The sequence below is a fragment of the Dendronephthya gigantea genome, unplaced genomic scaffold, assembly GCF_004324835.1.
Source record: "Dendronephthya gigantea isolate DGI-Jeju-01 unplaced genomic scaffold, DenGig_1.0 000050F, whole genome shotgun sequence".
Taxonomy (NCBI): Eukaryota; Metazoa; Cnidaria; class Anthozoa; order Malacalcyonacea; family Nephtheidae; genus Dendronephthya; species Dendronephthya gigantea.
Window position 1 is genome coordinate 92,142 of NW_021163060.1, and position 14,740 is coordinate 106,881.

At 37.4% G+C, this 14,740-nt stretch overlaps 2 protein-coding genes across 3 annotated transcripts; one reads left to right on the forward strand and one right to left on the reverse strand.

Annotated features, from left to right (window-relative positions):
* The first annotated feature begins 1,152 nt into the window (after nucleotides 1–1,152).
* On the forward strand, nucleotides 1,153–3,826 carry LOC114528635. Its single transcript, XM_028550307.1, has 5 exons — nucleotides 1,153–1,244; nucleotides 1,327–1,426; nucleotides 2,042–2,350; nucleotides 2,965–3,277; nucleotides 3,720–3,826. Coding segments are annotated over exons 2-5 (720 nt in total). The 5' UTR covers nucleotides 1,153–1,244; nucleotides 1,327–1,329; the 3' UTR covers nucleotides 3,721–3,826.
* Nucleotides 3,827–5,687: 1,861 nt separating this feature from the next.
* On the reverse strand, nucleotides 5,688–13,656 carry LOC114528634 (protein FAM111B-like). Of its 2 annotated transcripts, XM_028550306.1 has the most exons (3): nucleotides 13,609–13,656; nucleotides 13,363–13,427; nucleotides 5,688–7,528 (listed from the first exon to the last, which is right to left on the reverse strand). In XM_028550306.1, the coding sequence occupies exon 3, from the start codon at nucleotides 7,517–7,519 to the stop codon at nucleotides 5,771–5,773; it is 1,749 nt and encodes a 582-aa protein (XP_028406107.1). In that variant the 5' UTR covers nucleotides 7,520–7,528; nucleotides 13,363–13,427; nucleotides 13,609–13,656; the 3' UTR covers nucleotides 5,688–5,770. The 2 variants fall into 2 exon arrangements, with proteins under 2 accessions (XP_028406107.1, XP_028406106.1); XM_028550305.1 differs by lacking the exon at nucleotides 13,609–13,656 and having other exon boundaries at nucleotides 13,363–13,445.
* Between the last annotated feature and the right edge of the window lie 1,084 nt (nucleotides 13,657–14,740).

The following is a 14,740-nucleotide window of genomic DNA, read 5'->3' on the forward strand; positions in this document are numbered from 1 at the left end:
AAATACAACCTGCATGCGATGCGATTTAATATCAAACCTTAAAAAAGCATAGAATATATTTTATGTTTCTCATGCAAGAAATATATTTCTCGCAGAATTAGTACTTTAGTCTTTACATATATGCAAACACTAAGCTTTGTCGCTAAATTCGTCTCGCTTTACGGCAACACTCCACGTTATAAAATCCTTCTAGTTCTGCTGTGGAGAACAGATTTCGTGGAGAAACATTATCTGAAAGGTATATAGCGTTTGTGAATCCGTTTTAAAAAAGAACATCAGAAGCTGCAGATATTTATAAAACAATTCACAACAATTAAAGTTATGTTAAACTGCACTAGTGATAAAGCTTTAAACCTAAAGATTTCATAGCTAATTGCTTCCTGTATATAATAAAATCTAATCTATATTTCGCTCAGTCTCAGAACAGAAATATTTGTCTTAACAATATCACGTCCATGGCAACGCGTTAAATGAGAAAATAGCCTTGTCCATAGTTCTTAAATTAACGAAGATTAATTGTATATATTTAATTTTCATGTCTCCCGCATTTGATGATATAATATAAATAAAAAAAACCCCCAAAAATAAAACCATGCCGAAATATATGGATTCATTTAATTGCAATAATTGAATTGCATTTTATTAATACATGATTTCATGTCATAATACATGTTATTGATCGCAGAATATTATCGTTCTAAATAGGAATTGTTTGAAAAACTCCCACAATTAAGATACGGAAAGTAAAAGTACTCCAAGGATATATCATTTCTGTGGAAATTCGTCCATAAATCAGGCCACAAACATACATATTCAAATACGCTATATTGAATAAATACAGCAGGTCTCTTCTCTAGGCTTTTCAATGCTCATGCGCACTCAACAGCCAATGAGAAACGTTCAATTTCTTACATTACAACATTTTAATTAATCCAAAAGCAATTAAAAAGCGATAGTGACAAAATTGATCAATTTAAGTGTTATGCAAATGTTTTACTATTTGAATGTATTTTTAATTTTGACTTTTTCAATTTAATTGGCCAGCAAAAACAATATTAATAAACATTAATTGAATAAAACTAATTTTACCGTAGGTCAATAAAATATCAATTTTTCAAAAGACGCGAGTTATATGTATTTAGTCGCCACTAGACAGATATACAGTTTGTCTTCCTTTAAGCGAATAAAAGTTAGATACAGCGATTCGCTGTGAACGTTCTCAATTCATCCAGACAAACGTGAAGGTAAACTTTAAATAAGTCACCGTATTTCATGGAAGAATATTATGTAACTTTCAATTGTATTGACTGCGTTTTATCGTTTTAGGCAATGACGAGCTTTGCTAGCATTCTGTTTGCTATCGCAGCTCTGTCTGTTAACTGCGAAGACATTATTGTACCGTCAACTGAAAATATTTTCGAAATTCGTAAGTGAAAGGATAAAAAAGCCCTCTATGGTTTTATTGCGACATTGCAAATTACTGACACACTGGATCAATAAGAGATGATCCTCACTGGACCTCTAGGAAGAACAGTTTACAATTGATAGAACTATCGAGTATAAATAAAGTTAGTTTAGTTTAGGTTTCCTCCTGTAGTAACACTGGATCAATAAGAGATGTTCCTTACTGGACCTCTAGGAAGAACAGTTTAGAACTGATAGAGCTATCCAGTATAAATAAAGTTAGTTTAGTTTAGGTTTCCTCCTGTAGTAACACTGGATCAATAAGAGATGTTCCTTACTGGACCTCTAGGAAGAACAGTTTAGAACTGATAAAGTTATCCAGTATAAATAAAGTTAGTTTAGTTTAGGTTTCCTCCTGTAGTAACACTGGATAAATAAGAGATGATCCTTACTGGACCTCTTGGAAGAACAGTTTAGAACTGATAGAGTTATCCAGTGTAAATAAAGTAAGTTTAGTTTAGGTTTCCTCCTGTAGTAACACTGGATAAATAAGAGATGATCCTTACTGGACCTCTTGGAAGAACAGTTTACAATTGATAGAACTATCCAGTAAAAATTAAATTTATTTTAATTTCAGAGCATTCAAACGTCCTGCCAATGACATTAAAGTGTCCTTTTCCCAGACACAAATACATTGAAATACGTGGCGTGACACTAATGAACGGCTCTGATATCCTAATAGCAAGTTCTCTGGCGCCAAATATCGAGCGTCTTTCCAACGAGGAATGTCTCGCGTCTCTCGTTCAAACAAACGGTAAACCAGCAAAATGCGAGGTGTCGATGAACGCGTTGCCTCAGGATGGCTCCATTGATCACATGGATAAAGTAGTGACATTTGATTGTAGGAAGAAGGGTCAGGGAGACTCATCTGGCGCAGAGAAAACTAGTGAGTTGGTGCATTGCATGAATAATGTAAAGACAGACACATTTATTAACTGATGGTAAAACAATAAAGCTATACGCATGTTTCTATATTATGAAGACATCGGCATGTATTAGAAAGATGTCTGTGTCAGAGAGGTGTATTAGAGAGGTGTCTGTATTAGAGAGGTGTATGTATTAGAGAAGTGTATGTATTAGAGAGGTGTCTGTATTAGAGCTAGGTGTCTGTATTAGAGAGGTGTCTGTATTAGAGAGGTGCCTGTATTAGAGAAGTATCTGTATTAGAGAAGTGTATGTATTATAGAGAGGTGTCTGTATTAGAAAAATGCCTGCAATAGAGGTGTTTGTATTTGAGAGGTAACTGTACTAGAGAGATGTCTGTATTAGTGAGATGTCTGCATTCGAGAGTGTTTGTAATAGAGAGGTGTTTGTAGTAGAGAGGTGTCTGTACTAGAGAAGTGTCTGTATTAGAGAGATGTCTGTATTAGAGAGATGTCTGCATTCAAGTGTGTTTGTATCAGAGAGGTGTCTGTATCAGAGAGATGTCTGCATGTGAGAGTGTTTGTATTAGAGAGATGTCTGGCTTCTTTGAACACAAACCACAAAATCATCATTTAGTTTCCAAGGAAAAAGGGACAATAAACATCAAATGCGACAACAAGGAGGCAGTCCCAGAAATAATCGATATCTCGTTGGCCAACCAGGGCAGTGTTGACGTGGTTTCGATCAGTGCAAAATGCAGCATGGAAAACATTGACAACATGGCCAAGGGAAAGGGGGGAGGTCATTGTCAGATCAAGAGAGATGGTGATCTCAACAAGAGCAAGATGACGGTCAAATACAAGTGCAGTGAGCCGCCCAAAAGGGAAGTCGAGGAATTTGTTCCAGGAAATGGGAATAAAGGAAATGGAAACAGAGGCAGGAAAAAATGGTACGTACAATGTTAACCAGTTAATTAACTCTATAAAGACTGAACTAGGGGGGGGGGGGGCTCGCATAGTAGAACAAAAACATTAACTTATTTTAGAATATAAGGGGAAATGTAATAAGTTGTGTGCAGAAACGCTACTTCAAAGTCTCAAGTTTTCACATTTCTTTGGGAAAGAATGCCCACGATCCCTCGCAGTTAAGCAAGCACCCTCGTACAGAATTTAAGCCCCCTTACTACAAAATATCTTCATTCGTTACTGCACTGATATTCTACTGCTTTTTAGCTAAGAGAATTTTTTTGAATACTTTAAAGTTAATACTGAACAACGAACGACCAATTTTAGAGCAATTCACTATCCGGTGAATAATAGCACTATCTAGCTTGGCGGCGTACAACCGGCTCAGTGGCCCAGAATTCATTTCAAATTTTGTTTCCTTTGTAGAGAACTGTGATATGATGAAGTGTAAGTTAGTGCACAGTGTGATAACATTGTAACAATACTGAAATAAAAGCTTGTTAGTATTTGTAGAACAAAATAAATCAAAAATAAAAATCATCTTACTTCGTACGCGTTTTTATTTAGTTATTTAATTGATGAAAATATTACCGCTATCTTGTACATGGTTGAAATTACAAAACGTTCACCACTAAAAGATTAGTTAAAAAAATTGTAAACGCTTGGCGAAAGATATTAGACTGAAGAATTGAACTCACATGCAAATGATTCTTCTCATGATCCTGGTTACCTGGATTAGACGAAGTGTGAAACGACTGAGGTAATAAGTAAATGACATGATCCTGGAAGTAACTGCAACAATTGCAAGTGCTTGTTTTGCAGGGACGGCGGAGCCGGGGGGGGGGGGCTGAGGGGCTAAAGCCCCCGACTTTGTATTTACAGTAAAACCAAAAGATGTTTACACTTCTTATTTACTGAGCAGTGCTTAGTATTTGGAATCGTTTTTATAACATCATAAGTAGGATTAAAGGTGTAGCCCCTGCACTTGATATAACGCTCCGCCGTCCCTGTTTTGTTTCAAAAAGACATATCTCATGCAATACCTCAAAATCATCCCACGTTTTTCAATCCTCAGGTAACCAGATCATGTAGACGTAACAGGCGTGAAACATGGAAAATGACGAGAGAAACATGGGTTACCGCTTTACCAGAAACTAAATGTAAGTTTACTTAATCGTGTTTTCCGAAGGATAAAAATAAGGCACCAAGGGAATGCTTCATACATTTGACTGAAAATCTGAAACATGCCAATAATGTCATATACTAACATATTTACACAAAAAATTATATTAAATACAATAGAATTCAATTTTAAATTGAACATACATTGTTTTGTCAATATAAACTTCGTTCTACTATTTATTTGACTACGATGTTTAACCTTAGGAAGCTAAAGATGTTAAGCAAAGACTGAAGAACAAATTTTTGAGCAATTGTGACTTGTTGGAAGCAATCAATAATAGTGATCATACCTACAAGAAAGGCTTCATGATCCGCCATCTTCGCTTCACTCATTAATAAGAGAAACCAGCTGATCTGAGTATTAAAATCAACCAATCAGAAGCCCGACACTCGACAAAACTGAATTATCATTTCCTTCCTTTCATATGACTTCTGCACTGGAAATTTTAAATAATTCTATTATTTTCATGCCGTAACACGTTTGTTTTTCCCAACTGCAAATAAGAATTCAATTTTTTTACCTTTTAATAGCATTGGATGGAAGAACAGAAACAAATAAGCTCAGGCGCATGATAACTCAGTTTTGTCGAAGCGCCTCATGACGTCATAATCTCAGATCAGCTGGAAGTCAGAGAGTTAGCGTTCCAGTCTTTTTTTGAGTTCACTGGGTTTGGTTAAAAACTCGGGTTCTATAATATACATACTTACAGGTTCAGTGAGTCGGAAAACTTCCAGTCTTCCTCGGCGCGTAAATCCCTCAGACTCACCGGAGCCTGCATGTATGTTTATTATAGAACCCGAAGGCCGAAACATGCTTTTCTTACCTGGCGGATCCAGGTTAAGGTTGCGTCAGTGTGACCATATATATGCAAATTTTTAACTAGTCTACTTGCTGTCTACGTGCATCCATGCATCCGACCGGATCTGGTAAGAGAACTTACCATATTTGGCCACACTGACCGCCGAATAAATTACTACAGCTTAAAATCGCAATCGCGTTGATAGATTTTTGAAAATATTCTCTGAAAATCCGGCCATAAACAGTAGCGTTTTTTGGATTTAAAGCCGTGTAATTTATTCTACATGCTTAACCCCAGATCCGCCACTGCTTACCTATAATAAAGGCTAGTTTCCACTCAGGAAAAATCTCCTTTGGATCGGAACGGACAGAAAAAATTTCCTTTGTCGGTGAGTTCTCAGGCCGGCGGCGTTTATACAAAGGAAACTTTCCTGTCCTGTCCGATCCAAAGGAGAATTTTCCTGAGTAGAAACTAGCCTTAATATTACACTTAAAATCAATCAATGTCCATACTAATATCAAAACAATATGGTAAATGCTCTCTCACAAACTCATCAAATCCTCTTGCATGCAAATCAAGGATTATGGCATTAAATGTCACGCCAGCTTCGACGAGCCTGGAATTCTCAATTTGGAAGCCCATAGAGTGAAGAGCAACGATCTGGCAATTCATATCAAACACAGGAGACCCACTGGACCCTTCGAACATTGAACCAACGTCGTACGTCAGGGCAATACCACTGAGGTCCCTTCTACAATTTTCTCGATACATAAATAACGTGTCATTGGACGACATTCTGTCCTGATGTGATGAAGGCAAGATCGCGCATAATTCCTCTTGTTTCTCCTTCCCGCCAGGATGGCCAACAATACTGACAATTCCACTACGTGGCACGTTGCAACGCACGAATTGGCCCAGCGTTAACTTGCCCTCAACACATTCCTCCGTGCGAAGGAATGCATAGTCAAACGCATCAGAATATACAATATTGCCCTCGCATTGAAGTGGGGCCAATTTATATCGCTCTCGAGACTCCTGGTCTGGTCTTTCATATCCAAAGTACACGTATATATGCGAGTGGTCGTTTGGAGTCGACGATTCACGCGCTGTTTGGATTTGACGGATAACATGAAAATTGGTGACAACCATATCTTGACTGACCAAAAAACACGTGGCATTAACATCTCCACACTTCAAGTAGCCCACCGAATCGTAGAAATGGCATATTATTTTCGAGAATGCTACTGGGCGAGCTACAATGTTTACGTTCGAGAAATGAGTTGCAACAAGCTGGACAAGGGAACTCTTGAGATGGTTTTCTTTTCTCTCATTCGGGGGCAGCAAGGTACACATTGCACGAGCTCGTAAGCACCTTTCCATTTCAAGTCGTCTTTCGGAAGCCGTCAACTCGCAAAAGTCTTCGGAATAATAATATATTCCGCTTTCCCTGCACAGCTTTTCAGTTAACTGATCTAAACTAGTATGATCGTACTTTCTAGGTTCCTCCTCCATCGTGGTTGCCGTCGACGTCTCACCACTTGTTGATGCAATTTCTGAAGTCAAAAGAAGGCAGTTTCTTTTGTTCTGGCCGAGAGATTTGGACTCAGTATTTGTCGACTTTGCTAACTTAACTTCAAGAACCAAGTTTTCTTCATAATCATCGCGCTCATCGGTTTTATCGATCTCACATCCTATTACTACGCCAGGCAGCTTACGACTTAAAGTAAAACGCTGAACATTCCTAAATCGACCATCTCTGATCAATGCTTGTTCGAAACTTTCACCACGGTTGGCAACGACACAAATATCTTCGAAAGGTCCGAGTTTTTGGCGATTAATATGCGTTATGTTCTCCTTGTGTTTTTGGTTAGCTATTGATACAAAAAACGGAGCTTGCCCGTGCTTGGCATTAGTACAACTCGACACTGAACTCAGTCCCGGGTCCTTATCGTATAACTTTGTTTCGTCCCCTAAATCTTGCCACGAAACTTCTGTGCCGAATTGAATGAAATGACATGGCAAGAGAAACGGATTTACGGCAGTATTTCGATCGTGGCCACGCAGTTTTGCTCCAAAGACAATGCTTTTCATGTTTACGTTCGGGTTCTTTCGTCGCACTGCATCTGCTAAAATTTCGTCGCTTGCAGCAATTACATTAACTAGCGAATTTGATTCTTTTCTTTTTATGACAAAATGCACCTTTTTCCCGTGAGCGTTTGGCGAATCATACCCCGAGTCGTCCATGTCTTTTCCCTGTAAGAGTTTCATATGCTATTCAGGCACGAAATAGATGCGATAATTGGGGGTGCCGGGGTGGAATAACAAATGAATACCTCATGTGGATATTAGTGACCTTAAGCAAGTTGTAAGGCAACTACAACGACGACGTGTTTGGAATACTCCTTTAAATTAATGTTATGGTAAAGCGTTGTTCTATATTATCAACTGTACCAATTTAATGAGATATATAAGACGTTTAAAACATTGTTTTTACGTTTATGGACATGCAATTCTAAAGAGCCTAATTCGAGGTAGCGGCTCACTGGGTCCTGAAATGCAGACGCTCAACATAGGACGTAATAAACGACGTTTCGCCGTTGTAAACAGAAGGTAGATCACGTCTAAAACTCCCATAGGTCTTTAATAGTTCATTTCTTTTCGATGAAGCATTGTATTGATAGCTGCAGTCGTCATGTTCCGTCCTACATGCTTAAGTTCCTTGTTAGCAAAGGAGTGCTACAGGAAACGGTCATTAGTCCTTTTCTATTTGCCCTTATGGCATGGACATAAAACTCGAAAAACTAGAAATTAACTAATAGTTTGTTAAATTTGCTGATGATATGAAAGTTAGGGCACCAGAAAAGGGAAATTGTGATTCCGCAGAAATGTAAGTGAGGATATTGAGAATTGGGCAAGGAGAAACAGAATCAACAGAATCTAATCTATCAAAAACTTGGGAGATGCTCTTGACCTGCAGGTTAATGGCTTACTGACAAAGGCTCTAGGAGTCGAATGTATATTCTAAGAGTATATGCAAAAGATATGGATACCAAAAAGAACAGCTTATATCTTTTTTAATCAATTATATTATCGTTGTTTCTGTACGGTATCGAAGTCTGGGGTTCGGCCCTTTAAAAGAAATACTTAGAACGTATTCACAAGTTTTTCAAGCGAGCAAATCCGTATCGGATATATGTAATAAAGCAGTATAAAATGTCTGGGTTTATTAAAGCAAGAGACAGAGTTTTACTTCACAGGATTTTAGGTAATCCTGAACACATTCATCATCCTCTTATTCTGCCTAAAGTTAGAACTGAAAGATTTAGGCGATGTTTTGTAAATAGATGTCTGTTTGACTATTTTTAATCTTAAATGCATGTATATATATGGAGAGAGAGAATATTATATGGTTGCGCGGAAATATGGAATTTATTTCGAGTGTTGTCGAGAAATGAATCCATCTTTCCAAGCAACCATGTAATATTCTGTTTATTATATGAACAAAATATAAGCAAACGACAATTCTTGTAACTCAAAAACAAATATGTATCGAAGGGCACACATTTTTAACAATGTTCAGTAAAATTCAAAAACTGCACTGGAACGTTTTACAACAGATTTTTTGATTGGTCAAACATATTTCCTTATTTTTCACAATGACCACAACTGAATTTTGCCCAATCAAAAAATCTGTTGTAAAACATTCCAATTTTTGAATTTTCGGCTTCCCGCGTCCCTGTAAAACATTTTACTGAACATTGTTATTTTAAATGTGTTTCCTTCAATAGACCAATCACATTCGTGTCCAGTGCCCCACACGCTGTGAATGACGCGCAATATGACAATCATATGTAAACAAGATGGCGCAAACATAGAGATTATAAATAACACTAGAGGAGGCATTGGTATCAGAAACATCAGTCAAAAAAGGGAGCGCGATAATGGGGGGCAAATTCAAGTCCCGGATGCTAAGCCAAGCGCTGATTGGCTAGATCAGTGCCTCCTTAGCAACCACGTTAGCAACAATTTTAAAAAAATTATATTCGTTATTTAGGCCGCTTTGCCGGTTTTTTAAGGAAAAACAGTGCTTTTTGAAACTGGTTTTACTAATTTAGACATCCTGAAATGATATTTTAGGCAAAAAAACATTTAGAGACCGAAAAAACTTGTTAAAAACGACTTATTTTGGCCTCGGACATCGTGAATGAGTGAACATCCGGGACTTGAATTTGCCCCCCATTAACGCGCTCCCCAATTTCTCCTCGATGACCCCTATAGTGTTATTTATAATCTCTATGGGCGCAAAGGCATGAGAGAACCTTACTTCAACCGATACGTTCAGTGGCGTAGCCAGCCTGACGATTTTGTCCCGCTATGTAAATTTCGAGTTATTATAATTATTCATTTCTTTAGAAATCTATTGTTTTCACAGTCAGTGAACACGAAGATATTAGCATAGCGGGACAAATCGACAGGCTGGCTACGCTACTGGATACGTTTTGCCGAACAATACGGTGACTGCACTTCTAAGCCTTTGTTTAAATGCTCCAAAAAGTCCGCAAATGATAAAAGTCTTTACGAGATTGAGGTACGAGAACTAGATCGTGATACAAACTTGTTGCGCATTCACTACAAGGGATACAGCGACAAGCACTTGAATATATAATGAGCAGCCAAACAATATCCAAACCCACATTTTTGCGCTCATTTTGCCATTCCGAAATCGTCGAAAATATGCATAAATATACTATCAAAATACGCGGAATTTGACGACGATTCAAATTCTGGCGCTACCTTGAGGCATAGACCTGCGCAGTACCTTCTAGAGCCAGTTTTCTGCAAGAGACTGCACGCGCGGCTCGTTTCTTCCATATAAATCTGGACAAGTCGCCCACATTTAATAAGCGAAAAGTGCCATTGGAAATAAGAATTATTTTCAAACGAAAGTGCATTCAAAAGATGTCCCAGAACATATACTTTCCATTACTGATGCTTCCTAATTACGAATCTAAGAATACAAGAAGCGCAGGCGAAGAAAAACTTTGCGGTAAATTTGTATTGCAAGACTTGGAAATATGACACGCGAAATATGAGTAGACTTTTTCTACACACTAAGTTTGGTGTACATATTATTATATCAATTTTGTACTGAGTAATTGCTGCCGAGCGTCAGCGAGGCAGCACACTATTCTTGACATTCTGAGGTTTCTCCAGAGTTCAGTCGACCCAGGCTTTTGCGCCGATTTATGTATTGTCAAAATTTGGATCTGTGTCTGTCCGGAAAGATGTTTGTCGTAATTCCGGGGGCATACATTAAGCTTCAAGTATGTTGGGAGATATAGGGGGGGATTCGATTTCGAATAATTTTTATTGCGTATGCAAATTCGACATGCTTAAGTCCGAATGCAAACCACAAAGCCGATTGTACGAAAAAATTCTTGAAAATATACTGGTAAGTATGGCTTTATTTCTTTCTGCTGATATCCATCAAGGCGATGAACTTTTTAGTAATCATTCTAGAGGCAAGCAATGTGCTTTTATGAGTTTATCGGCGCTTCTTACAGCCCGAAATTTTCCCTTATCGTCGTGGTCAAAAATTACATTTAATAATGTCTTATTACAAGGAGACAAAATGTACCTAAAAGCGCTGAATAGTGGCTTTATAATGTTAGAATCGGATGAAGATTTTTTGTCTGTGGGAAATTTACCGATTTTTGTGAATGCTTCATTGAATATCATCTGCCCATTGTCATATTTGTGGTGAAACCCTTGAGGCACAAAATATTGTTGATCCACCCATGGTGGTGGAGCTGATTGAGGCACAAAATGTTTCATAACATATGGAACAGAAATTCAAGGTCTTGTTATAACAGATCGAGAAATTGAGTGCCACTACTATGACATTCACACTGCACTGTTAAACATATTTTTAGATGAAAGTTATGCTATTATTATATTAGGTTATATGATGGCCTTGATTAAGGAAACAGATGATTTTTATCTTATTGACTCGCATGCTAGAGATTCTAGTGGCATGCGTGATCATAATGGCACTGCTGTTGTCATGAAATTTTATAATATTCTGGAATTAGAGTAATATTTGTATTGTCTGTCAGTTGGACTACATGCCAACTTATTTGAAATTGTACCTGTGCAATTCAGTATGTGTAAAATGTCTGATCAAAACAATGAATGTGTAAAAGATCGAGAATACCAGACAATGAAACATTCAGTAGAAACTGATCATGATAAACAAGCTAGACTTAACAAAGTTAATGAGTATAATAAAGAAAGCAGTCTCATGAAACTGCTTGTGAGAAACAATTAAGGCTTCAAAAAGCTAATGAGTATAAAAAAAGAAAACAGTCAGAAAAAACTGACAGTGAGCAAAAACAAGACTTCAAAAAGAAAAGGAGTCTAAAATGAGAAAGCAGTCTGAGGAAACTAATAGTGAGAGAAAAGTGAGACTTCAAGAAGAAAACAAGTGTAAAAAAAGGAGGCGGTCAGAAGAAACTGACAGGGAAAGGCAAATAAGACTTGACAAAGACAGATTATCTAAAAAACAAAAGCAGGCAAAGCCGCAACACAGAATAAATCAAGAGGATTACTTAAATTTGTTTGATATAGGCAATAATGGTAGAATTGAGGAGCAATGTTGGGCAAAAGCTAATATAAACAAGTTTCATAAGTCAATGCAATACACTGTTGCTCAGTGTACAGTTTGCCATGAGGCATGGCCAATAAAATCTAAACCTAGTTCACCATATATGTGTTCACGATGCTTTAGAGATAGAAAATCTCCTAAAAATTTTCTTGTGAAAACTTGATAATACCTTCTTATGTTCCAGATGAATTACAAAATTTAACTCAGGTTGAGGAAATGTTAATTTTTCGTGCTTTGCCAATGAGAGTGTATGTTAAACCTGGTGGTCAACGAGGTTATTCAGGGCATTGTATTAACTTGCCACAAAATGTTACAGAACTTGCAACATCTTTGCCAAGATACCCCAAAGACTTGGCTGTGATTATTGTCAAGGTTTAAGTGCCGATAAACTCATAAAAGCTCATTGCTTGCCTCTAGAAAGGATACTAAAAAGTTCATCGCCTTGATGGATATCAGCAGAAAGAAATAAAGCCATACTTACCTGTATATTTTGATAAACTATTTGTTTTTTTTGTTATTTCTGTCCAGTTTGCTTGCATTTGTATGTGTTAAACCCAAAACTTATCATCTAAAGGCCATGTTACATTATGCAATTTCTATTGCAACTTCAAATATTATTGCAAAGATGTAAAATTTGAGTGTTTTTTGCTAATGCTTTAAGGAATTTTGACATCTCAAAGTAGCCTAACAACAGCAGTACATCACGACCCATGATATAGTGCTATTGTTTTGCCACCTGTGCTAAAAAATTGCAATTACATTGTACCACCCCAGGTAGCTCAAAAGTATTTGGACACAAATAGTTTTTGGCTACCTGAACTATCACAGAGGAAAAATAGACTATTGCTCTATTATTCTTCTGATTGTATTGAAGTTGCAAATAACATGTATTTACGTTGAAGGCAGCAATCTCCTTGCAATAGCAACTCCTAGTCAATAATCAGTATATTCTTAAATCTTAATATAATTCTCAAATCATATAAAGACACGCGATTGTTGTGTCTAAAAATATTTCTATAAAGACTCAATATTCATATATTCGTTCTGCCCGATGTATTTATTTCAAAAGAAATCCGTCAGGGGGAACATAATATTGGTGTAGTTTCAGTCTGTGCCTTGCGAATTAGTACACAAAATACTTCATCGCACCACAAAAATTACTCACTCTCAGCGATAAACCACTCCGTCCACCCGCACTTAGGGTATATAAGTGATAAATACATCATATGCGGTTTAATGACATAAAATATGCGACAATTACAATCACATATTGAACGTACAACGTTCGCATACGTATAGCTCCCCGAATTCGAAGCACAGACATAAGCGGCGCTAATATCGTTCCAGTCTGACTAGCCATATAACTAATTTCGCACTGGGCTTGGTATAATCGGTGACGAATAACAAACAAAGCAATTCTTACCTGTTTAATATTCTAAATCACGTTAATCACCGTTGAAATCCACAATTTGCATTCCGGTTATAATTCTGTAGAACGAACAACAACAACATTAGGACTATAAATTGCAACTTTCACTTCGTAATTAGTAATTGTTATCATGTGAACATTGATCGGCATACATCATATAATATTACTCCAACATCACGGAGCTTTACCAAGATACGAAAGGTATAAGAATGTCACCAAATCTCAATTAAAAATACCTACCTTCGTTTATTGAAGAACACGAAATTTCGTTCGAAATGTAGTTCGAATTTCGCGCTTTTTCTTGTTCTGGTGTGTGATTGGTCGCATGTGTCCACCCACATGACACATGAGTCGTCATTAGGCCCGGCATAGTCTAAAACGCGGAATGGAACATCTGGAACACCTGGAACATCTGAAAGACTGAATTTTTATTCGTTTTTATGGCTAATTTGCAATTTTTTTTTCACTATTTGGATGGGCAACGATGCAGGTATTACCGAAATCAGGTACTTTGCAACGAACCCGTTTCCCCAGGCCCAGCTCATTCAGTCTCGAACAAAGGTGAGGTTGTTGGAGATGAAGAAAAGCGTAATCGAATTGCTCTGACATTAAAATATAACTATATAAGCACGAATTCCAAAGGCAAAGTGTAAGACAAAGTGAATGTATCATGCGGTTTATTTACATTTTGGTGATCTCAACATGGTGATCTCAACAAGAGCGAGATGACGGTCAAATACAGGTGCAGTGAACCGCCCAAAAGGGAAGTCGAGGAATTTGTTCGAGGAAATGGGAATAAAGAAAATGGAAACAGAGGAAATACCAGGAAAAAATGGTAAGATCAGATTAATGAACTACGCCATACTTGGAGCCAAATTGATTACCAGTGCCAGTCCCTTTATATTGTTGATGTCGGTAATGTCGGTGCGATCACTAACAGTGAAGACAAATACAATAGAAAAGGACTGGTACTGGTCGTTCATTTTGGCTTCAAAGATGGCGACCAAGTTATATGGTTCCAGTTCACAGACAGAGTTCACTGAATGTGTTGCATGACGGGATATCACGGCTTTCACTCTCTTTTAGTATTGCCTCTTACTACATTCAAGCCTTTTGCTTTCCAGTAACTTATATAAGTTCAGATTTCCTAATTGATTTGCTTTCTGTGCTTGGAAAGTTTTCCCGTGTAATCGTTCCTTTTTTCGCGTGAAAAAACGAATTAAAACTACGCATGGTCCCAGGTTTAGTCAATTTCAAATCATCAAGAAGCTACATCGTATTGCGCCAGGTTTTACGATCTCGGGCGCAGCAGAATTCATTTGAATATTGTTATCTTTCTAGATTAAAAAAAAATGATGCAACAGAGTTTTCA

What these genes read in the sequence shown, in the direction of transcription:
- LOC114528635 (XM_028550307.1), top strand. Translation starts at nt 1,330, where the DNA reads ATGACGAGCTTTGCTAGCATTCTGTTTGCTATCGCAGCTCTGTCTGTT. An exon ending in TGAAAATATTTTCGAAATTC is followed by an intron (nt 1,427 to 2,041) that starts GTAAGTGAAAGG and finishes TTTTAATTTCAG; the next exon opens with AGCATTCAAACGTCCTGCCA. An exon ending in ATCTGGCGCAGAGAAAACTA is followed by an intron (nt 2,351 to 2,964) that starts GTGAGTTGGTGC and finishes ATCATCATTTAG; the next exon opens with TTTCCAAGGAAAAAGGGACA.
- LOC114528634 (XM_028550306.1), bottom strand. Translation starts at nt 7,519, where the DNA reads ATGGACGACTCGGGGTATGATTCGCCAAACGCTCACGGGAAAAAGGTG.